The sequence below is a fragment of the Manis pentadactyla genome, chromosome 2 (genome assembly GCF_030020395.1).
Source record: "Manis pentadactyla isolate mManPen7 chromosome 2, mManPen7.hap1, whole genome shotgun sequence".
Classification (NCBI taxonomy): Eukaryota; Metazoa; Chordata; class Mammalia; order Pholidota; family Manidae; genus Manis; species Manis pentadactyla.
This window is the reverse complement of record NC_080020.1, coordinates 234844354-234868906: the sequence shown is the minus strand read 5'-3', so window position 1 is coordinate 234868906 and position 24553 is coordinate 234844354. Positions and strand designations below refer to the sequence as shown.

The following is a 24553-nucleotide window of genomic DNA, read 5'->3' as shown; positions in this document are numbered from 1 at the left end:
GACCGTCCCCAGCTGCCAGATCGTGAGGTGAGAGGATGCCCATGGGGCATCTGATGTGGGTGTGGGGGTGACATGTTCACACTTTTTAACTAGTAGTATTGCCATTATCTTGGAGGCACCATGCACCGGTCTGGTCGGTAACCAGACAGCTTCCTAAAACACTGGCTGGCTGATCACACAAAGACATAAGCCAGGAAACCTATTTCCTTAGAGGGTGGGGAACGCTCCACGGGATTTTTCCAAAGAAGTAAGGAAATCAGTTCCTTCCAGTTTCTGGAATTCATTTTGGGCAGGTCAGGAAGCCGGCGTGCTTGATCCCAAGCTTGCTCTCGTGGCTGCAGCAGCGTGGCTGTCGGGCCTGCCAGCAGCAGTGAGGTGGGCAGATGGGTGCTCTGAGCTCCACCTGGGAGGGGATGAGGGCCTTGGGGAGACGCTGCTCCTGGGTGCGAGCACCTTACCTCCAGCCACTATGCTCCCAGATCCCGCATGGACCCGCCTTCCTGTCCCCCCAGCCCCACAGTAGCCCTGCTGCCCTGTGCCGTGGTGGGACCCCCAGTCTGAATACCCTGCCCCCATATGCCCACCGAGCCTTCCCCAAGGTCGCACTAGCCTTTCCCAAGACTGGATGGCGCCCCAGCTTGCCGTGTCACTGAGGCTCAGATTTAAGTCAAAATGCATCTGGCTGTCTGATCATTTGAAAAAAAAGATTATTTGTGAACATGTTCCTTAAAAAAACCTCATTTACTAATAGTACCAACCATAGAGTTAGGAGAAGTGGAGGTGACTGAGGCACAGCCATGGTTTGTAGGCAGAAAACTGGTTTGGGGTGAGCAGGAGGGTGGAGGTGCAGTTCAGCGGCCAGGAGATGCCGTCTGGGAAATGTGTTCGTCTCGGGCTTTAGCCCTGGGGTGTCTCCAAGGCCTTATCTGACGTCAGCCTGGTTCTGAGGAGGCACCAAGGGCTGCCTGGGTCACTGAAGCCCAGCGGTGCACCACCACCTCCACGAGGAAGGCAGCACACAGAGGAGCGGCGGGTGCACCTGCCGCGGGTGGGGCTCAGGACCGCTTCCGCAGGCACACCCTGCGAGGCCCAGGCTGGCCTCTGGCCAGGAAGCCACCACCCTGTTTGTTCCTGATTGCGAGCTGCACCTGGGGGAAGAGGTAAAGGTGGCTGGGTGGTGCCGCGGGGGGGGGGGTACAGCTGGGTGCCGGCTGGTGGTGACACTCCTGGGCTGCTTGGACCCCAGTGAGCTCCTCTCCACTCAGTCGTCGCTGGCAGGAACGTCGGTAAATTGATGGGCCTGATTCGCTAGCGCCAGGGCAGAGTGGCCAGGATGCCCAAAGCCCCAAGCTGAGGGGCCAGGGCAGCATGGAAAGCTCTGGGGATGCAAAAATGTGACTAAAAAGGACAGTGTAGGGGACACAACCTAACGCTTCAGACGGTCTGCACTCAGAGCACTGTGGGTGGCTGGAGCAGGGAGCGTTTACAGGGCGAGGAACAAGCAGAGGGTACATGGTGGCCGGGCCACAGTCGCCTCGTGGGTAAGAAGCCCGAGGTGGGTGGGCGTGGGGCCTGGCTGCCTGGACAGGCTGCATCAGGCCAAGCGGGTGCCGGAAGGGACGGGAGGACAGGGGAGTGGCCTGAGCTTTCGGAGCTGGCCAGGCGCCCACAGGGGCAGCTCCCTGTGGGGTCTGGGAGGTGACTCCCACAGGGGGAGTGTGGCTCTTCACCCCAAACTTTCAGAAACCTCTAGAATGCCTGACAAGGACTGGCTTGGAGTCTCACATCGTCAGGAGCTTCCTGGCTGCCATATGGGAGGGACTGTGGGCAGCGCAGGGGGTCTGTGGCCAGGGCAGTGGCTGTCCAGGGTGTTGGGCATGGAGGTGCCCATGAGCCATCACACCCTTGCCCGTGGGGGGGCAGCCAGAGCAGGCGTGCCTGCAGCACCCACCTCGTCCCTGGCCGTTCCTAGCTGAGCTGGACGTCCTGTGTGGGGTGCAGGCACTCCCCGCAATGGCCTGCACTGCTCCTGGGCTCCGTGCAGGGCTGCAGCAATGTTGTTATTGTAACAATAATGTGGTAACGTGACTTTGCCAATGGTATCCATACGCCAGGCTTGGCGATCTCTTAGCATTAGAAAAGCTCTGAAATTTAATAAAAACTCATCCAGGCTCTAAAAACGGGACCCGGGCCGTAGACGTCTGGGAGGAGACGGAGTCGCCCACGCTGCTGTGGGTGTTTTTGGTCGGCAGCCTCCGCATCTGCTTCCGTCCGGCCCCCGCACTGGAGAAGCAACGCTCACCCGGATGGCGGGTCGACCAGAGCCGCCCGAGCCTGCGTTCCGCCGGGAGGCGGCGCCGTACGTGCCCGGAGCTCTGACTCTCGCACCTTTTCCAGCCAGTGTGTGCAGAGTGCGCTCCACGCCCTCCCACGGGTCGGGAAGGTGCCGGCTGAGTGGCGGGCCCCCGGGCAGGAGGGGCTGGGAGGTCGTCCCCACTGCCACTGGCCCTGCCCTGTGGGGAGCGTCTCTGGACCCGAGGCCCTGGGACTGTCCGATCCGCCTGCTCCCGACAGCTGGGAGCAAGGGCTGCGCCATGCCAGGGACCCCACGGCCCCCACCGGGCCGTGACCCGGCCGCCGTCGGAGCCTCCTGAGGCCGCAGCTGAAATGAAGCCCTGACACCCCGGGGAGATGGACCCGCCCACTGGGAGAAACCCTCTGCCCTAGAAGCAGCCTGACCCACACGGTCCCCACACCACCCTCCTCCTGCTCGTTATTTACAGACGCCGTGTCTGCGAATCTGCAAAGGAAAAACTGACCTCATACGACTGGCTGGTGCCCAGGAAGGAGTGGGGGGGATCCACTGGAAAGGGGGCTGGGGGTGAATTGGGAAAAGCTGGAAGGGCTTGAACGTCTCAGGAAACGAGCCTTTACTCGTCTCAGAGAAGCTGTTGCTACCCGGGGTGCGTGGACCGGTGAGACCTGGGCATCAAATGGGCCCAGGGATGGCGGGGTAGGCGGAGCCCCACTGGCGTCCGCAGGCTGGGGCCCAGGGAGGCCGCTCTACCAGAGGCTTTCCTGCCCCTACAGTGGCTGCCGGTTGCCCGGGTCCTGGAACGGGGGAGCCTCCCCGTGTCAGCCGGGGGACCGTCACCACCCCTGCCTGCCGCGTGGGGCTGCAGGGGGCACGGCCCTGGCAGTACGTGTGAACCCCGTGCGGGACCACGGGGCTGTGACGTCCAGAAGTAGGAGAAACCGATTTTTACAGATGGCCTAGTTGCCTGCCTCTGTCACGGCTGCCCTAGTGGGGCAGCTGCTCACGGCTCTGGGACCAAGCCCAGGGTGGGGTGCCCCCGACCGGTGCCGTGAGAGGGCCCTCCTGCCTGTGGGCAGCTGCCTCATGATATCCACAGGTGGCTCCCACTGTCTTCTTGCAAGGCCACGCATCCTATCAGGTCAGGACCATCCTCACAACCACATTTAACTGTCGGTACCTCCTCAGAGCCTTGTCCGCAGCAGCATCAGGGCCTCCTGTGGACCCACCGTGCTCAGCACCGGCTAAGGGAAGCTCCCCATCTTCCCACCCCCAGGGGGCCAGCATCTCGTGGACCCTCCCTGGACACAGGCCTCTGCCACGCGTGCCAGCCCCTGGCCAACTCCCGAGACACTGCACTGCAAGCCGCCCGCTCTCCTGTCCCCACACTGGCTGCGGAGGGCCTGCCGCTCCTTCCCAGCCCTGTTCCGGGGCTCTGTCTCCAGTCCACATCGTGTGGGAGCTGCCACATGGCTGAGCTTCCACTGGGCAAGGTGCCCTGAGGCTGGGCCTCTCGTAACAGCAGCCTGTCACCTGGTGGCGGTCAGACGGCAGAGGCCACAGAGGGGGCTGCAGCAGGGCCCGGGCCCCACCAGAGGGGTCAGGCCGAGGGTGGGCAAGATCCCAGGCCCCCTTCCAGGCCCGGAGGAGCCCCACATCCCCACACCTGCTCACAGTTCTCAGTCACCACCTACTTCACGGGGAGAAACTGTCCCCATGTTGATTAGCAAACCTCAACTGCAGGCAGACGGAGAGGCCAGCAGCTGAGGTCACAGGGCAGCCATGGTGACAAGAGGCTGCCAGCCCCAGTGTGCTCCCCATAGGGCACATCACGTGCCAGCTGGCCTTTCTCGGGCGTGCAGGATGTGTGTGTGCACGTTTGCCTCTGCACCTATGTGTGCACACACTGCATACATCACAGGGCAGACCTGACGACACAGGCGAGGGGAGCCCCTTCAGCAGCACCCCAGAGGAACAGAAAACCCAGAAGCCAGGAGAGTGAGCCATGGCCAGGGGGCTTCCCGGAGTCACTGTGCTGAGCCTGCCCCAGGCCCAACACTCACCCCGCTACCACGCTGGGTGTCCCTGTGGCCCTGACCCGTGCCTTATATGCAGCTCAGCTCCTGCGGGGACGCGGCCGGCGGGCTCTGGCCAGTGCAGGACTGGGAGGGCTGACCGCCCTGAGGGGCCCCGCCTGCAGCTGTCACTCAGCGTGGCTCCTGCTTCCTGACGGCTGGCTGCTCCGTGATCGCAGCTGCGGGACTCCAAGGAGGGGGCAGCTCAGGCCACTCAGGTCCGAAGCTTCTCCCCGGGGGGAGGCCACTCCCCCATCCACTGGCCCCCACCCAGCCCAGCTGACGTCCTTGCTGGGAAAACAGGCCACTCTGCAAGTCACTCCCGGAATGTTAACTCCCCCTGGGGACAGCACACACCCGTGGCCCCCTCAGTGCGTCTGCCTCAGCCAGGCTGAGGAGTGAAACAGAACATCTCAGGCCTGCAGAGCCCAGGCCAGTGTCAACACCAGCAATGGCCCCTCTGCCCCAGGTGGTGCCTGGACTGCCCTGTACATCACAGCCCGACCTCCCGGATCAGGTGGCGACACACTGAATGTTTCAAGACAAGCCGACTTGCACAGGAAGTGGTGTGAACAGGGCTCAGAGGGAGAGCCACGTGTCTGGGGACGGAGTGCATGCTCACAAGGCGTCCCCACTTCACTCTGCCAAACTTCACCCCCTTTCCTGAGCCCGGCGTACTCTGGAAGGAATCACACGAAGCTGGTCAGGGCATTTTGCACAGTGTGGTCAGTCCGTGAAGGACAGCTCACCGTGTGCAAACACGGCCAAGCGGTGACATGACCAGTACCGTCCAGCTACACACGGGCATCGCAAACGCGGTGACTGCTGACACCAAGGAGAGCAGGCGAGCGGTCCAGATTTTACGTTCAGTACCGGAAATGACGGACTGGGGTCCGGGAACTTTTGACAGAACCATGCGGCTGCTTGAGAGGGTAAGTTGGACAATGACACACTGCAAGGAGGATATTTTTAAAGGGTTATAAAAGGGCAGAAAAATAACCCTGTTTCCTTTAATATTTGGATTCAAAAATAAACAACTATTATTCATCACCAACTGCACGCACGTGAGGGTAGAGCTTCAGCACTGGCACGTCAGTGCCCAGCTGAGACCTTCCAGGCCACTGCCAGACAGGGCGCCCGGCCCCATGCAGGTTTGCAAAGAAGTAAAACCATCACCGTCTTGGGGAAGAAAGACTGTCTGGGTTGAAGGTCCAAAAGAACATTTTTAAGAAGCTGTTAGGATTAATAACTGAACGTACTGAGACTACTGGACAAAGGCCAGCATCCCAAATCCAACTGCATTTCTGTATACAAAATATACAACTGAGAAGTGAAGTTTTTAAAACCAGCTTTTAGCATAAAATAAGGCACACATCTAAAAAAGATGTGCAAAACCTGTAGAAGACCATGGACCTGAGTCAGGTGGGGAAGCCCGAAATAAATGTGGGTGCTTCCTGACTATGAATGGGGGGTTAGATGCTGTTAAAGTGCCCACTGAACCCTGGCTGGACAGATTCAGCGCAAGACCAAGCTTCCTGTCCGTTGGAGGAAACGGGTGGACGCTGACGTCACTGGGGAGGCAGGGCCGCGCCCGAGGGGGATGGGACGTGGCCCGGCTGCTCTGCAGCACCCCCGCTCCTTGGGCACCTGAGCACCTACGCAGGGAGGCTGTGCAGGATAAGCCATGGAGTCGTGGTGCAAATCCAGAAACGGGCGGCTCGTGAACGTCGCCCGCCTGACCAAGGTGACTCGGGGGGTGTGGGCAGGACGGCCCGCAGTGCCTGCTCCTGGGCCAGCTGAGCGCACATGTGAGAAGTGTGAGCCTGGACTCTTGCCATGTCGTCTTCCACAGAGGGAAGGCAAGGTTTCTGGAAGACACCCACGCGTGCTCTGACCTCAGGGGCCTTTGGCCGTCTCCTCGGGCCCACGTGGTCCTGAGCGTCCTGTCCTGAGATGTGCTGATGGAGGCGGCACCCACGTGGTTAGCCCGAGCGTTTCAAGTCCCTGAATTTCATGCACAGCCGCTCCTTCATGACCTCAGGTGACCGTAAAATCAAACTTCACATACCCCCTTCTCTTCCTCCTTCCCTAAAAAGGCCTCCCCATCAGCGCCCTTAGGGTTGAATTCCCAGCAGGGGTCGACAGCGCCCCAGATATCCAAGTAAGTAGCCCTGGGCTCCCTCCTGCTGCAAACTCTCTAAGTGGGAGGGAACCCCCAGCACAAACCCATGTCATTACAGCAGGAGACCCCGTTACTGGTCCTGACACCCGAGGGAGCCGTGGTGTAGCTGCTGGCCGACTCGGTCCTCTGGGGCGAGCTCGCCAGGGTGGTTTGGTGTTTATGTTTCCTCATCCTGTCTGCAAAATGCTACAGGTCACTAATACCTCCCTAGGAAATGTGGACGGTGGTGTCTGACCACCTCCTTCTCCCTCTTGGGAGAACGCTGACCTGGAGGTGACAGATTTCACACTTGTGAGGACTCTCCTGATGGGTTAACCCCCAAGGCCCACAAAACACCACTTTACCATGTACTTTACTACAAAATTGCCTCCCCAGGCCTGGCAGTTAGAACTCAGCTACAAAATGTGGGGCCACTGCCCAGGGACGTCTGTAAGTGGGGGCTCAGCTGCGGCTTCTCAGAAGCCAGAGCACACATCCTTCAGGTGGGGCAGGGGTGGGCGAGGAGGAGCTGAGCCAAGCCAGCTCCCCCTGGGCCTGAGGCCGCCCCACAGCCTGACATGCGCAAGCACGGTAGGCTGGAGGGAAGTGGATGGGGGGGGTGTCCTCCAGAAATGCGGAGACGGCAGAAAGGGGGGCTGCGGTGAGCCCCTCATCCACAACAGGGGCCAGGCTCACACCCTCATCCGGCCTCGGGGCTCAGGAGCCATGCAACAGGCCTTCTCTGTGGCTGGGCTAGGATATGTCCCGGACATGACCCTCTGTCCTGCGGGGCATGGTCCGCATTCGGTGTGCATAGCTGTCCTCACCCAGCCCTGGTCACACTCGCCCAAGGGCAAATGGGGCCCAAGCGAGCGAAGGCTGTGCACCACTCAGGGAACCATGAGAATCCCGGGCGATGCACCGTGGTCCCAGCCTATGGAGAGCACTGCCCTCCCTGCTGTGTGGGTTACATGTGGAGAGTGACCTGCTACGTCTCAGTGACAGTCAGCAGGGTCCCAACGGTGAAGACACGGCCAGCACCACTCAGAGCCCATGCTCTGCCCGGGACCGACACCCCTTCCTCACGGGCGCCCACCTCCCGCCCTTGTGGCCCACATGTTGCCCCTCATTGCATTCCTGCGAAGGCCTGAGAACTAGAAAGGTGGCTTCTGGGACCCTGACTGTCTCCCAGGGCCCCAGGGGCCCTTGAACTGGTGTGTGTGCCAGTGGCAGGGGGCTGGGATTTCTGGACCTGAGCGTCCCCTCCCGTTCTGATCTGGCCTCGCCCCTGCTGACCGTGCAGCTGAGCTGGCCGGCACCCCTGCTGCTCCCAGCAGACTGACTTGCGCAGACCAGGCCCCTCACTGCCTGCGCCGCTGCTCCTCTAGGACACCAGAAGGCCCAGGCACAGCTGCTGGAGCGAAGAGCCCAGAGGCGTCTCCCAGCCCCGGGGAGAGACAGCAGGGGTCCCTGCACCACCCTCCCCTCCCACACGGCCGCCCTTCCAAGGCCCCTCTGCCCGAGGGCTGGTCTCTCTAGAAGCCGCCCCATGGCAAGGATCAAGCACCCAAACTCTGATCTGCAGGCCAGAGCAACACAGGGTGGGGGTCGGCGGAAGGGCCGTCTCCCCTCAGCCCTGCCCGTCCCCGCCTCTGCTGCACCAGTCTGCTGGCCGCGTCAGCCTCTAAAAAGCACATGCCTTTTCCAGGCCAACAGTAATTCTCTGAGATCATCTACTCCACATTTTGTAACAAATGGGAACATTTTATGAAAGGCCACTTGGCCCGCAGTCTCCTGCCCAGTAGAGCTGGTGACTGTGAGGATGCTGGGCCTCGTGGAGGAACACACAGCCAGGGTCCTCTGAGCCGGCCCCCTTCCCAGGCCTGGGTCTGTGCGAGCCAGTCGTGTGGATCCAGTTATGGCCATGGGACCTCTTTTCAGAGAAATGCGTGTATTCACTGAGAACCATTCACCTGGGGCCGCATTTAGGTTCTAAAGCGCACATACGCCTCCCACGGATGGAAGATTAGGAAGCCCCAGGGAAGTTATACAGAAACATATTTTGGGTCAAAATAAAAGAATTTCCGAGTAGTTGAAGCCAGCCCCAAATGGAGTAAAGAGCCTCCCATTGATGCTGGAGGGCGTTTGCTGTTAGGGGCCAGCCATCACCCCCTGTGGACATGGAACCTGACCTGCTGAGCTCACGTGTGGGCAGCGGTCACGGAGTGGGGCACTGAGGGCTGAGAGGGGGCAGCAGGGCACGTGGGAGAACCGGGCACGCCGGGGCACACGTGTCGGTGTCCCTGAGGAGACCTCAGGCAGGGACTGGCCCGCAGCTCTGGGCGTGGGTCTGAGGGGACACAGCCGGGGGGCACTTGTGGTGTGTGGCTGCTGCGTCCCATCTCGTTCCTCCACCTTCAAGTCAGGGAGGGCGGTTCTGGCCAGCACCACGTATAGCCGGGGTTCCCACCTGGCTGCGCAGAGGTCGTGGCCCGACACACTGCCAGGGGCCTGCAGCTGTCCTGGAGACCTGGATGCCGTGCACGCCATCGCCGAGCTGAACCCGCTGTGTCCACCTCCAGCCACACTGTCATCGGTGACTTGTCCTGACCAATAGTCTTAGTGGTGGTTCTGGGACCCGGCGTTTCATCTTTCCAGCTTCAGCCAGGCCATGTCAGCCGGGCATCTGGAATAGTCTCCTAGGCATTGACTAGGTTTCTGCTAGAGCACATGGCCTCGTAGTGACCAAGGGGGAGATGGGAAGTGATGCCTCAGAGGCACGGACACGAAAGGCAGGCTCTGGACAGGGCACAGTCTGCAGCCGCCAAGCGGGAAGCTGCACCACAGCCCGGCTGCCACGGGAAAAGGGTGGCTTGGGCTGGACGAGAGCGCCCTGCACAGGGCTCGAGGGCTCACCCGTGTGCATTTGCTTTGCCCCGAATGATGAGCTCTGAGCTTTCACCATTTTCTGTAGAAACAGTAAACTGTAAAGTGGCACTAGTTTTGTTTCTTCAAGTGGTGACTTGGGCAGGAGAGCAGAGCGGCCTGGTGCAGAGGCGATGGGTCAGGAGATGGGCCAGCAGCCACGCTCCACGGGGCCACTGCACGGGTGGGGTCCTGACGCCAGCATGGGACCTAAGGCCCGTCCTGGATGGGGTGTGATGTCGGTGCACGGCTGTGGATTTGGGTTGTGGACTTGGCCATGGTTGGACGGAGGGCACTTGTGTGGTCCCCAGGGCTCAGCCAGTGTTGGGGACAGAGAGGGGCAGCCCTATGTGCACAGATGAGCCCCCAAAACCCCCTGGCTGCAGGGTCCAGTCCAGGGAGCACACCCAGGCTGCCTCGCGACATGAGCTGTGGGGCCTGCCGTCGCCACACACAGGTCCCGCATTCCCTCCCGGTCACGGTGGCTTTCCTCCATCACTTACTCTGCTGCCTTCTGCCTCCTCCTCAGCTCTAAGTCTTCCTAAGGATCCAGGCTTTTGGAAAATCAAGGGGAAAGTAGCAGAATTCTTCTGCTTTGAGGCTGGCGGTAACAAGGCACCAGGGAGGCAGAAAAATGTGTGGACAACAACACAGAATAGGGTGAAGCCTCGGTCCCAGCGAGGACAATGGTCAGAGCCACCATCCATTTACTAGTCACTGGGCCGTGCATCCTACAACCCTTGCCTTCAACCCTGGAAACAGCCCTAGGCCTACAAATTATCATCTTCCTTTGCTTATGAAGATGTAAGCAAAATTCAGAAAGGTCAGGCAATGTACCAGGGTGGCACAGCAGTGAGGCTGGCCTGCTCCCCACAGGCCTGTCCATCCCAGGGAGAGAGGGGTTCTCCACGGCCAGGCTTATGTGCCCAGACTGCCCCAGGAATGTGGCCACTAGGATCCCCGGGCACAGCACCTTCCCTCCCCACGCCTGACACACGCAGACCTCTGGCACCTCCCGAAGCAGACGAGCTGGAGCTCCCAAGACTTCCCTTCGTCGTGTCTCATGATGCGTGTATGATGTGACTCAGCGTCCATCTGGAAACGTACCACGGCCTCGGTCATACACACCTGGGGGTCGCTGGATGCTTAGCCAAGCCCACGGGGTAGGACTCAGTGCAGCGGCTGGCGTGGGCTCCCCGGACGGCTGCTGACCTGAGCCCTGGGCTGCAGGCCTTCCTGCCCGCTCACAGGCCCCCAGTCGGCCACGTCTGTCAATGGGAGTGTCCAGCCCCTGGTCTAAGGGAGCCACCGTGTCCATGAGCTGCACGGCCATGTGCGTGCTCTCTGTACTGTCACTGATGAAAACAAATCACAACAAGATTGGACAGCAGGGTTGTTTTACGTTTGAATTGTCTCCAGGTGTTGCGCCCAGGGGCCCTCATGTGCCAAGATCTCAGGGACATGCAGTCCAGGCCAAGGAAGGGCTGTGTGATGAAGGCGTCAATGCCCCGAACGAGCAAAGGGCGTGGAGTCTGGCCCTGCACGCAGTCCTCCACTGACCACAAGCCATGACCAGAAACGCGGGCCGGGCCCTCAAGGGCGTGGGGGGCTGCAGGTGACGTGAGAAAACACAGGCGCTGCTGTGTCCCTGGGGAGGTCAGAGTGACACACCACCTTGCAGCACCCTCGTGTCAGACCCCACTCAGGAGCCTGCACACACACAGTCACACACCCATGCAGAAACAGACACACACACACACTTGTTTTTATCCTGGGTCTAGCTCCCTCAAGCTTCATTTGAAACCTTTTCTCCAAAGAATGTAATGGAGTCTCTCGAATTTTAACACCGCTTAGCTTAGAAGCAGCAAATCAAAACAGACCAGCCGGTATGCACGTCTGAGACCTGGAGAAGGATGGGGGCAGGTGGCCCTGCCCAGTGAGGGGCCTCCGCTCAGTATGGGCAGGAGCAGGGCAGTGTGGCTCCCAGGACGCTGCAGGGGAGGTGATACAGCGGGGAGGTGACATCCTGGGGGACGTGACACTGTGGGGGGGAGGTGACACCACCTGCTCAGTTGGTGCCAACTACCAGACAGTGCTGCGGGCATGCAGAGGGCCAGGGAGAAGAGGTCCTCCCCCTGGTGAGTGGAGGGTCGCGTGCCTGCAGCAGGGGGACACTGCGCTGGGCTGGAGCCGCCTGCTCGCAAACCTGGATGCCGTCCTGCCAGCTTGGGCCTCGGGCTCCACGGCTGAGCCGCGAGAACCTTAGGGTCCCTTGGGACGCACCTGCAGTAGCTCACAGACTCCCTTTAGGAAAGGGAAGGATCAGCACCATTCTTTAAAAAAACTGCAAGGCAAAAAAGCAGATTATGTGGAAAAGATGCTCAATGGCAGCCGCTTTTAGAGATGCTGGACACACATGCAGTTCTCGTTCATTCAAGAGGCAGAGGTGACCGGCAGGCACCAGCAGGGCTGGCTCGGCACCGCCAGGGCCCCTCACCTACACACGTGTGCACGGGGGCTCTGCCTGGGGTCCCGGGGCTGCAGCAGACATGCAGGGGGCCTGTCCAGCACACAGCTGACGTGCACGCTCCCTCCAGCAGCTCCATGAGGGAGAGAAATGGGCGTCCCACCGGCAGTGGGGACACACCTCGGCCTCCCGTCCTTGGGGAGGCAAGGGGAGGCCCGCATGGGAGGTGGGCACTTGTGCAGGCCGTCGTGAAATCCCAAGTTGGCCCTGCTCACAGGGGACACAGCGCGTGTGAGGCAGCAGGGACAGTGGGATGGTCCTCCGAGGGCTCCTGGGAGGCACCGTGCAGCTGGCGCTGGGCCAGGCAGAGGCGGCACCTGACGCTCAGGGCCCTCGCTCGTCGGGACTGATGCTCTGCACCTTCTCCAGGCCTGCCCCACGCTCACTCCGCCTCTGCCCCCATGGGGTTGCCACTCCTGCAGCCTAGGGAAGGCCCGGCCCCCCGGCAGGTGCTCGGTAAAACATCAGCAAATACACACACGGAGGCAGAGATGAGACAGCGTGGTGATCCCTGCCTGGCGTGTTTAGGGCGGGCACCAAACAAGGCCGCTGTGCTCACTGTGTAACGGTGAGCAGGTGCTCGAAGCCCGGTCTGCGTCTGCACGAGGACGAGGAGCGTTTACCTCGGGTCAGCGGGGCTCTGTGACGCTGTCCCATCGGCCTTCCGGATGACGGTGCTGTAGGCCCCGAGGGGCTTGGAGCACGTTCTCCATGAGGAGCCGCCCGGGTGCGGGGGGCTGGGTCGGGCGCACACGCTGCAGGCCTGCTGGACGGCTCCTGGCCACTCACACTTGTCTCACCCCGCTGATACTACCTTGTTCACGTAAAAAAGTTCTTGCCAGGGAGGTCACCTCACAGGCTCAGAGGGGTCGCCTCACCTGCTGAGAGCGAGGAGTAACCAGCAGGGCTGAGAGCCCACCTGAATCTCACATCCTCAGATGTGCTATTTGCAGAAATAAAAATCAGCCGACAAGTCCTCACCTTGAAAGTAGTGGAGGTGTGGCCAGTGAGAAGGGGCGGAGTCCGCGATGATGTCTGATGCGTAAGAACTCACAGCAGTGAGAGTGAGAGGGGGGCCTGAGGGGCGAGACCTCCGGGGATGCAGGACAGGACCGTCAGGCACACTCGGGGCAGGCTCCGGCCTCTGGACACGACACCCGCACACTGCTGAGCCGCGTAGGACACAGACCATTCCAAGGGACAACGACGAGGGAGCGATGCAGAAGCAGACACAGTGCCCGCCCAGAATTCAGGCGGCTGCAGGAGGCGGGGCCGAGCCAGCCGAGTCCAGAGGCTCGTTCTGGGTCCAGGGCTCAGTCCTGGCTCCTGCCAGACCTGCGCTTCCACTGTTGGCCTCTGACCTCAAGATGTTCTAGGCCAAACGGGGGGTTTCCTCACCAACAGGCAGCAGATGAAGGGAGAGTCCAGCACCTCCTCCCTCCTGGGCCTGTGTGGAGGCATCCGTCACCGGCTGCTTCCAGAGCCAAGAACGTGGGGAGCCGCCTCTATGCCAGACCCCTCCAGGGACGGCAGAGCTCAGGGGCCAGAAAGAAGCAGACTCGTGTCAAGCTCACTTGAGCAGAGTCTTTAATTATGCAGCAAATATGCTGGGTGGCTGGTGTAATCGTTTTACAAATGAAAAAAAAGAAAAAAAACCAGCCTGGTTAAGACAGAAGGTTAAGCAACCTGGCAAAGGTCACACAGCTAAGAAACTGCAGTTCAGCGCAAACAGGAAAATGCATTTCAACCAGTCAGTCAGAATTTCGTCCTTTCCACGAATTTGGCCTTCTACGTGTATCTTGGGCAAGGCACAGAACGCGTCAAAGACATAGTCAAACTCCGGTGTTCAGTTTCTCCAAGTTCGGTGAAATAAAAGCAGGACTGGCCTCAGGGTCAGAAGTGGGTTGGCATCTTGGTTCTGAGCATCCTGGAATTCGGGCGAGCTGAGCTCCTGGGCGATGGGGTAGGACCTGGTGCTCACATGGCAAATGCACGCCCCCCCGTTTCCCTGCCCACTGCTGCCTCCTCACTCTGCATCATAATTATGAGAGATGACGGCAGTAGTCATCGTCCGACTTAGTTTCTTGTGCAACAATTTTTCAAGAACATAAACATGAATGTTTTCCAGGAACTTCTAAGAGCAGGCTGCATACTAAGTCACTCAGTAAAGGCTCCATTTCTGTATTATGATTTGTGTTGTTGTGCACAGAACAGCGAGAAAATCGTTGTGTGTGCTGGGAAGGACGTAGGGAACTGAAAAAGCTTGTATCAATGATGTCAGGCAGCTAAGTACTGAGGGCTTTTAATCAAGGCTTAATAACCTTTGAAGGGAGATTTGCATTTGGTGAACACTGAAAATGTTATCTTCTGTGTTAAGATTAGTTCAATGTGGGAAAAAGGAAAGAAAATGAAAATCAGAAGATTCCTGCTCCTTCTCCCCAGACCCCTGCACAGGGAGACACACCAATTTTCTGTGACACAGTCGAGTCATTGCAAACGACAAAGACATCAATCCTCCTTTTGCAGGAATCATGGGCCAGAAACACTGAAGCTGGTCCTGAGAATGGGCTTCCTGGCAGAGCAGCCCTGGCCTGGCTTCTCAGCCATCCGTCAGGCCTGCAGGGGAAAACGCCACGTTCGGCTTGACTTTGGGAGGCGAGGGAAAGCTTTGTGCCCTGCCGTGGGCCACGCAGGGAAGTGAGGCCGGCGTGCAGACCGCGGGCCTGGGCCTCCTTCCCTGCACACCTGGTCTGTGGACAAAGCAGTTCAGACCCTGAAATATCATATAGAGACGGAGTTATTTTTAACAATCCCACCAACATGAAAACGGATTCCTGGAACCCTCCAAATTCAAGCGTGCTACCCACAGCCAACACCTCAGGGTTTGATGTTTGAGAGTATCTGTGATCATGAACACAAAGGGAAGTAAATCCGTGATTCGAAGATATCAAACACGAAGGCTTAACACTCAGTCCCTGGGAGGCAGGAATGCAGCGTGTCCTGGGCCTTAGCCACCATCACCGTGACATCAAAGAAACCTCAGCTGATGGGCCTCTTCAGGAAGGAATGTGAATGTGACGGGACAGGTGGGGACAGCCAGGGGCCAGGGGACAGCTCGCCGCTCACGCAGCACGGGCTGGGCTGCTGCCAGATCCCAGCGGTGCCCACAGGCCTGCTCCTCACTGTGGGTGGCCTGGTGCGATGGCGCCTGGCCTCTGGGGCTCATCTGTGGTGACAGGGTGACCTTCAGCCTCGTCAGGGCTCTGGTGGCTTTGGGGCCAGACAACCCTGTTCCTGACATGTTGGGTTCTGCGCATCCATGCCCGTCTCCCAGGTTCTAGGGTCTCGTGGTTCAGCAAGGAGCAATGAAGGGGCGAAACCAGAAAAAGGACATAAAATCCAGCTTGTGCAAATCAGGTAACTTCCTGAAACTGCCAGAAAACACATTTTCCCCCTAAATATCAAATACATTTAAAACAGGGAGGTCACTGAACACATGGAAGAATCAGTGAATCATTTCACAAAGCACAGCGACTTAACATCATTTGACACATAATTTTGCACACAAGAAATAGGCGTGAAGTACTTTTTAAAAGGCATTAGGAATATTTCTAAACACTGTCCATTTTAAAGCAAGTACAGATGATTAATTTTTGCCACTAGGACATTATCCATTTCAATTAAAACTGGCACATGGCACTTGTTCCCTGAGCTGGAAGGTGGCTGACTCGCCTGTGGTGGGTGGATGAGAGCAAAGTGAATACGCTGCAGCTGTCGGGGACCCTGAACCTCTGCACATGGGCCCCGTGGTAGGCCTGAGGGGCCTCCAGCCAGGTGCAGCGCTGTGCACCAGGTCCTCAGAGAGGGGCCGTGCTGGGCTGCGCCCCACGGCTGTGTACACCCCAGCCCGGTGAAGAGCCCCCGTTCAGCTCAGGCCCACCGCTGGACCTCCCGTGGGCTGGGGGCTGCCCTCCCACATGTGGCCTGCACATGGCATAGGTCCGGCCTTGGGGGGTCCAGAGCCTAGCTCCACCTCCATCCCAGTCCGTATTCCTGTTGGCCTTGGGTCAACGCGTCCTGCTGTAGCCCCACCTGGTACACGCTCCCCCAGGTACATCAAGGCGATCCTGAAGTGCTCAAGGTGAAACGGGTGGAAACGCAGAAAGTGTAACATGATGTGTGCTGCTCTAAGGGAAGATGGCTGCTGGAGTCTCAAAACACAATTTCTGAATGGCTGGGAAGACGGCTCTAAGTGTCTCACCAGGTGCGTGAAGTTTACCGCTGAGGTTCGCCATGGCCTGGAGGAATTCTTTACGGCATCAGAATTCAGGCCTGTTTTCCACAACCAGGTGCACACAAGGGAGCATCTCCAGTGCCTCATTACAAACTCTGGAATAACTGGCAATGTAAAAGCTCAACACTCAGTCTTCCCTGGGGCTTCAATGGGCTTCACAGAATTAGGACACTGGCGATTTTCCCCAGGCCCTGTGAGGGAACCACACCAGCTTGCCTCCTTCAGAACAGCAGCCTGTGTTCCTGCAGGACCCAGAGCACCAGGGGACAGACAGGTGCCCCCGGAAGCTCAGTTCTGTGGGGGAAGAGCGCGTCTTCCCTGCCCTCTCAGCTCTGGGGACAGCCGTCCACCAGCCCACCCCCACCCCACGTGGTCAGCCAGCTGACACGCCCTCCCTGATGGATAAATTCCTGTCCACAGGCCGTCACACCGATGTCCACAGCACAGACATCAGGAAGTGGGCAGTGGCTGGATGCTCGAAGGGCCTGACTCTCACCTGCCAAGATGTAGGGGAGCAAAGCCAGCCCAGTGCCGCATGCCAGCTACTTTGGAGAACAGAGTCCATTCTTCCTCTATTCCCTCTGGTGCTAGCTTGTTCGTGTTTTCAGATGAGTAAGTGGGGCACAGCATGGCCCTTGGCCTCCTGGGGCGGACGCAGCGCGGCCCTGGCAGTCTGCCCGGGAAAGAGGAGCACCACTCTCCGCTGAAACGGCCGTTTATTTGGACTGAAGGTGTCATTACATAGTGCAAACTCATCTTTGGTAACGTGCTGATTACAGTGAACGTAAAGAAGGCACCTGGCTGCGGGCAACAGTTAGGAAAGTAAATAAACATATACACTTGGCTTCCCATCACATCAGGCCTGCCCTCTATTCCTATTCCGTGTGAGCTGCACGGCCGGTTGGCCAGACACCTCCCCTGCAGTCACAGGCTCTCACTGTGAATCAGACGCCACCCCCTCCACACGTGTCACCTTGTCTGGCTTCTGCAATGACGCCACAAACTCCGAGGTGCCTATAGACCTCAAACACAGGACGTGGGGTCTGCTGTCACTTCACACCTGGGCCATCAATGACCCAGCCCGTCACGCTGATGTCCACACCCCAGAACATCAACCATCCAACCTGCAGACAGTTACCCATCTTCTAGTTCACAGAAACCAGCTCCAAGGTGTGGTTATTAACTGTGCTATTTCAAAAGAAGCTCCAGGCCCCATGAAACACCACCAGCTTCTCTCTCTCACTTAGTGACCTGAGATAAGCTGCACTGACCATGTCTGATGCAGCTGTGAGTATCCCCACGGCTGGAATGTCAACCACGTCCCCACAGATGGGGTGGCCCAGCGCCCAGAGTACCGGGGCCCCCTGCCTCTGGAAGGATGCTCATGTTGGACTAAAGCCAGGCTTTGAAAACTGCCCACTACGTGCTAGAGGGTGCCAGGGGACGTGCCTTCTGCTGACCCTGGGTGATGGTTGCAACACAGCCACCGATTTGGGGCAGGCCCTCACGTGCACTCAAACAGCCTGTGACTTCACGGGCCTTCCCAAGGAAGAGCAGGGTGGGCCCAGCACACGGCGGGAACCCCAGAAATGTCTGCTCAACTGGACTCCTATGTCTAAGGCCACAATTTTCAGGTTTTGGGTCAATTAAAAAGAAAGAGACCACGAGGTATGACAGTAGCTTTTCACTGAGCTCTAGGAGAACTTTTACACAGTGGAAATGATTTTTCTGCCATACCTAATAAACACCTAAAATGTGGGCAAAATTTCCTAAGACATCACACCTTTTGAAAATACAAAACACGTACAGGGATTGACTGCTTTTTCTTTAACACACTCACACGAAAGCCAGCACATTCCTGCCACTGAACTCCTCCCTCGCAAGGATCTGCAGGGTCGTGATGTGCCCGCGCGCCAGGAACAGGGCCACCACAGGCTGAGCGGAGCCCGCGAGGCACGTGGCATTCGGCAGCTGTCGTTCAACCGGAGTGAGGAGCTCGCGATTGGTCACAACCAGGCACTACGTACGCAATGACTCAACCAACGAGAACAGCCCGTCCACTGTGGTGTGCTTACGGCCACACATGAAGGCACTGAGGGTCGCAGGTCGTGGGCCTGCTCACACGGCGAGCGCTCTCCCTAAACGCTGATGCAGTGAAGTCACAGAGGACCCAGAGGAGGGGATGGCGTCATGTGCCACACAGGCAGACATGAGCCTGTGATCACACTGACACATGTCGCCCGGACATTCTTAAGAGGAGACCATCCGTTTGCAAATGCTGATTCTCTTTTTAAATGTGCGTGCCTGCATCCTGCGGCCCGTTACGCACCCCACCTGTGGGCAAGGTGTCTGCAAGCTCCAGGTATCAGAACCAGTGGGATTACCTTTTAGTTGAGAGCAAACGGTGATATTGGGGAAATCTACTTAGAAGCCTAAATGATTTAACTGTGCAATTTAATAGTAGCACCAATTTCTCATTTTTAAAAAATTAAATAAGAACCTGAGAATGTAACATGAAGTTAGGACACGAATCTGCTCCGTGGTCTCTGCTCCGCGAACACTGTGGTCTGAGGCCCTGCACCACTGCTGAGTCAGCTTCGTGGCTGTGGCCGTGGTCGTGGCGTCCCGAGGCCGCGGCGTCCGGCCCGCACTCCTGCGCCGGCCAGAGATGTGAGGACCAGCGTGGGCCTCCGGGCGGCGTCAGAGAGTTTAAGGCTGGCTTCCTGGGGCATCCCTTTGGCAGACTGGACAACAGACTCCACTGACCCTCACGGGTGCTGGGCAAGCAGCAGGCTGGCACGCTTCCACAAAGCAGGTGATCTGCCCACCCTGGAGTGGGGACAGCGACGGACCGTGAGTTCCCAGGGCCAGTGGCCTGCTGCCCCTCGGGTGGGCTTCCCAATGGGGCAGGGCTTCTCTTGGCAGGCTCACAGCCAGACCCCTGCACTCCTCACAGGAGGCTCTGCCTCACCTCCCGTCCTGGGAGACCCCAGGACAACAGGCTCAGCTCACCCCGACCCCAGGGATTCCGTCCAGGACATCAATCACTGAGAGGACGGTCTCACAAAGCTGGAGGGGGCACACTCTCCCGGCTCTGCCCGCCGTTCCTGGGCCAGACGATATCGACAGTGGGACCCCTCCCTGTGCTGGGCCTGGGACAAAGCCCCCTTGCCTGCCTGCACCTCAGGCACCCCAAGCAGGCCCACAGTCCCCTGTGCTGTCTCCCCAGTTCTCTGCCCTGCCCCTCCCACCCAGCCGGGCTACAGCCAGACCCTGGGCCACCAAAGTCACTACGGCCGCCTTCTCTGGAGACGCAGAGCCCATGGCGGGACCACCCTCTCCCGTGCCAGCCTGGGGCTCGGCCTGCAGCTGAGCTGTGTGCCCTGGGTCCCCAGCCAGCGCCACACTCACATGGCATTCACAGGTGGTACATGTGTCTCGTTTCCACGTGGTGCCGTCAGCGTGGGGCTCACCGTCCGTGTCCGCGCACTCTGTGGCACTGAGCAGCGACTCGAGTTTCTTTATCTGCAGCAAAGCAAACATGTGGGTCACCTGGGACGACATGTCTGCTTCTGTGTTTGAAACGAGGCCTCACGATGAACAGGGGCTCACACCTCAGCTTCCGGGTGGGACGCGGAGGCGGGCTGGGGAAAGGCCACAACCACTGTGCAGGCGCCACCTTAGCTGGTGTCCCAAGCGCACAGTGCAGACTGCAGTGGGCAGTCACCAGGGCAGGGGTGGGGCCACACAGAGGGACAGGAGGCGCTGTCACAGGGCCCCAAGGGCAGGAGCACCCAGTGGCGAGAGTGCCCTGCACCGAGGCCCCACAGGGGCAATGGGCTGCGCCCCCTGGTCCCACAGCAGGTCCCCTGGGAGACCCCTGTGGGTGGCCTGCCCTGCACCCCTCTCCCACAGGTGCCAACATGGCAATGGCCCAAATCTTATCTGTGCACCACAGGGGCCCAGCAGCCCCATTTCCCTCCAGGCTGCATGAGGGACAGGTCAGCCCCCAGCTCCCTGAAGCCTCGGTCCCCTGGCTGGCTTCTGGCCTGGGAAACGGAACCTCGGCAGACCACACGTCTGGAATGGGCGACACCCTGCACGCACGGCCGGGGCTGCAGGGAAGTGCACTGAGAAAGCACTGCTAGCTGTGGTGGGCACCTGCTCTGCTCAGGGACGGACAGCGGTGGCCTGAACACTCACTCAGACCCCCCGCCTGCCCCTCCACGGACTTCCTACCACACCTGCCGAGACCGTGCGGTCAGACCTGGATGAGACCCCTCACCTGCCTCGTGCACAGTCACGGCACACACACGGGTCAAGGCCACCTCCTATGCGGGGCCCTGCCCCCTGGCATCACTATGAAGCACCAGCCCTCGGGCACCCTGGGCGCCCCCGGGGAGAGGCCGAGAGCTGCTTGGCTGTGATCGCGGGTTCGTGTGGCCCCCCAGAGGCCACCGGGCAGCAGACCCTCTGCCTTCGAACTCGAGGTAAAGGAGGATCCAAGGCCTCAGGGGCGGACACAGGGGCCACAGGCGAGCGGGCAGTGCCTGTGGGGTCCCCGGGGATGGGAGGCTCCCCCAATGCCTGCTGCCCCTTCTGTGTAAAGTCAGAGCAGCAACAGGACTCAGGTCTGTAACTCAGAAGCAACCGAACAGCAAAGGGCGTCGGCATGAACCAGGCAGCACGCAGGTGAGGGTCACGCTGTCTCCCATGTGTGTGTCCTGAGCTGTTGGGGGCCACTTCCCCAAATCCGGGACGCCCAAGGGATGGGCACAGAGAACTGCACACCCTTCACCCTGCAGGTGGGAGTCACACCACACCACCACAGGCAATGCACAGCCTGGGGGTGGAGGGGTCACACCAGAGGGTGGAGGGGTCACATGGGGGTCACACCATGGGGCATGGGGGTCAAACACACCTGTGGACAGGGTGGGGTGGCCTCTGGCCCTGCTCAGCTCCCCGTTTTTGTATGCACTGCCCCAGATGCAGAGTGACTCCCTAATTTCCCCTCACCCTGGGCATTCAAAGGACATTGTTCAGCTGGCTGACCCTGGCAGACAATTCCAGGGGCTCTCAGCACCCACTCACTCTAGGGGGGCCCCCAGGATACCCTAAGCCCCTCACAGCCTGTGTTTGTTTCCCAGGCTCCAGGCAATGGGGGGCTTCTTTCCTGGTGCCCTGACCCTGCTCTCTGCCCAGCACCAGGCCCCCCTGTCCTGGCGCTCTCCTCGGCTCAGGGCTGAGCTCGCTCTGCTGTCACATGCCTGAAGGCTGTCACAGTTAATCACTCCTGTCCCTCCACCCCAGAGGCAGGAGGAAGGCCTGCAGGTCAGGCCCTGAGGCTGGCACAGAGGGGCCAGGGCGCCTCTCCACGCGGCTGGGATGGAAGCCCACAATCTCCCAAGCCTGGGGACCGAGGCCCGCAGACGCAGGAGGGGGCTGCTCACAGGACCACCACTCACAGGCCTCCGCAAGATTCTCAGCACCAGGAACCCTAAGCGCGCGGGCCACAGACTGCGCACGGGCAGCCTGTGATCCCAGTCTCCACTTGCTCATGAAATTCCCGACACAAAGCAGGGAAGGCGTGCACAGCTCCCGAGAGGAGGCGGAGAGCTCCTTCATTTTCTGCAAACCTGCACGTCCTCAGGGAAGGGACCAGTGTGGACACCCCATTGCCCTCCAGGTGAGACTCCACGGAGCTAATGTCCACCCCCATATATCCAGACGGACCTGACTCCAACCACCCCTGGACACTCCTGAGCAAAGGACAAAGTTCCTTAAGAAGTAGCTCTGAGCAGTCCGAGGTCTAAATTCGCCATCACGCCCTGATCGTGAGCCCGTCACAGCTGGGATCAGCGTGGCTGCTCGTGCCAGTAGCTCCCGGGACCCTGCACCCCCTCCCCCTGAAGCTGGCTGGCAGCCCCTGGCGAGGGTCCCCTGGGAGCTCCTGGGACCCCTCCTCACTCCAGCCACCTGGCAGTCCCCAGGACCCTGCACCCCACTCCAGCCAGCTGGAAGCCCCTAGTGTGGGTCCCAGACACCGGAAACCCAAGAGCAGAGCCACGCGGCCCAGCTGGAGATGCCACTGGGCCGCCCAGCGGCAGGTCCCGGGAGCGGGAATACCGTCGGTGACGCCTGGACCGCCAGGCTATGCACAGGGCGCCGGGGCACGGAGCCCGCTACCTGTGTTCTGAGGTCTGTGATGGTCCTCCGCATTTCCAGAACGAAGTCCTTGAAGTCATTTGCCCCTGGTGGTTGTGGGCGCTCATGGGCAGCAGTCGTGGTGTTGTGCAGATGCTCACTCAGTTTGCCAGCTCTGCACAGGGGGACGCGGGGACAGAGGCAGAAACGCCCTCGGCTGTCACAACCGGCACCGTTCAGCCAAGCTGGAAGCATGGTCTGGGGGGTGCCCGTGCCCGTGAGGGGCTGGAGGCCAGAGCACCTGCCATGGACATCCCTCCTGGCACCCGAGGCCAGCCCGCAGTGCCCCCAGCTTTATCTGTGGACACAGCCATACCTCAGGGACTCCTCAGGTCCGGCCTTCTCAGCGGGCACGTCTTCCTGGTAGCTGAACTCAAGGGACCGCTTGCTTCGGAAATGATCTGAAAACGCACCGAACTGCGCCCTGGCCCTGCAGTCTGAGGCGGAAGCACAGCAGCCTGTCAGCGGCAGGGCCCCTGTCCCCACCCAGGGGAGATGCCTTCCCGCATGCCCCTCCGCAAGACGCCGGCCCTGGACAGCGCCTCCCGTGCCCGCAGCTGGGCCCGACCTCTGGATGGGGCCCTCCCAGCTGGGCCTTCACGGCACCCTCCACAGTCCCCCAACCCCGTGCTAGTTTCGGGCCATCACAGGGCGCCGGCCCTTGTCCAGGCCGAGTCTGTCCCCACCAGGGCACTGCTCCTCGGGTGGGGCTGGGGGCTGCGCCTGGGAGCACCTGCCCGCACAGCTCTGCCCCTTCCCCTGGCCCCCTCCCTACCCACTTCTACAGGTCACACCAGCCCTCCCTCGGCACTCGGCCCCACAGGGCGATGGGGGCTCACCACAGCCCACCTCCTCTGCAAGGACAGAGCCCCTTGGGCCCTGGCCGAGGTCCCGGTCTCACTGAGCCTGGGGTAGAGGTCACACAAGAGAAAACCACACACAGGCAACCCGAGGCCGACAGCTGTGCTCAGCACCCGAAGGGCTGTGGCCGCTGTCGGGTCTCTTTTTCGTGGCTGGGGCTGGAGCGTGCAGGGGGCAGAGCCCGCGTGCCAGGTGACGAGGCCCGGGACAGGCCCCCTGGGCCCTGTGACGCCCCAGCAGGCAGCTTCTCGGCTCCCGACGCAAACCTGGGTCCGACTCAGGATGCTCCAGGTTCACTGTGTGAGCACACAGCCAGGAGACCTGGGCCACTGCGAGGCTTTCTGAAGCTAGAATCCTGTCACCCGCCCCAACAGGTGCTAGGGCCGTGCAGGCAGCAGCCTTTCAGGGTCCCCACCAAGGCTGGCTCAGGAGGAAAGGTTCACCTCCCCACTCAGGACATTTTCATTAGCGGACCTCCCTTCGGGGGCAAACACGCAGACATCACTTAAGAGCCACGTTACCCCGGCCAATGTCACCGATAAGGGGCAAGCGAGCATCATCAGATGCCTCCTGAAGACACTTGAGAAGAACACAGCCCTGCTCGCGGGGCGTCAGTACCCAGACACAGGACTCGCACCAGAGCAAGAGGTCAGCCCAGGTGAGGGAAGTTCCAGATGATGGTGCTGCAGACAGGGAAGGGCGGACGAACCCATGGCCCTGGGCTCCACGCACAGCACCTCACCCACCAGTCCCCAGGGCAGGTGTACACACACTGAGGGTCCTGGGGCAGAGCGGCCACATCTGCAACCCCAGCTTGTTCGGACAGTGTGACATATCTGCTTATGCGATATGCCTTACATAGACACACACATACGCCTATACACACACACACACAAGTACACACATGTACACAAAAACAAGCACATGCACATATAAACACACACGACATGTACCCACCCATACATACATATATACACACACACACAAGATAGAATGGTGAGTAATATAGGCAAAATGTTAAGAACTGATGCACGTGAGCGAAGTACAGGAATTCTTTGTAATATTTCAAGCACTGCTGCAATTACTTCAGTGTTGTGTGTCCATGTTGGGGTGCGTGCGTGTGAGCGCTCTTCCCCACGACTCAGTTCCCACAGAGAAGCTCCAGTTTCTAACTCTGGTCAAGGAAAAGGAA

General features: G+C 59.8%; 1 protein-coding gene across 2 annotated transcripts in view; it reads right to left on the bottom strand.

The window, feature by feature from the left end:
• Nucleotides 1-16995: 16995 nt before the first annotated feature.
• Nucleotides 16996-24553, bottom strand: part of PXDN (peroxidasin) — a 74748-nt gene continuing 67190 nt past the window's right edge. For both annotated transcript variants that reach the window (XM_036881634.2, XM_057497486.1), the window contains 4 exons: nucleotides 22817-22937; nucleotides 22483-22615; nucleotides 19708-19821; nucleotides 16996-19125 (listed from right to left, as the gene is read on the bottom strand). In XM_036881634.2, the coding sequence (XP_036737529.2) occupies nucleotides 19006-19125; nucleotides 19708-19821; nucleotides 22483-22615; nucleotides 22817-22937 (488 nt within the window). In that variant the 3' untranslated portion in view covers nucleotides 16996-19005. The remainder of the gene's footprint in view (nucleotides 19126-19707; nucleotides 19822-22482; nucleotides 22616-22816; nucleotides 22938-24553) is intronic.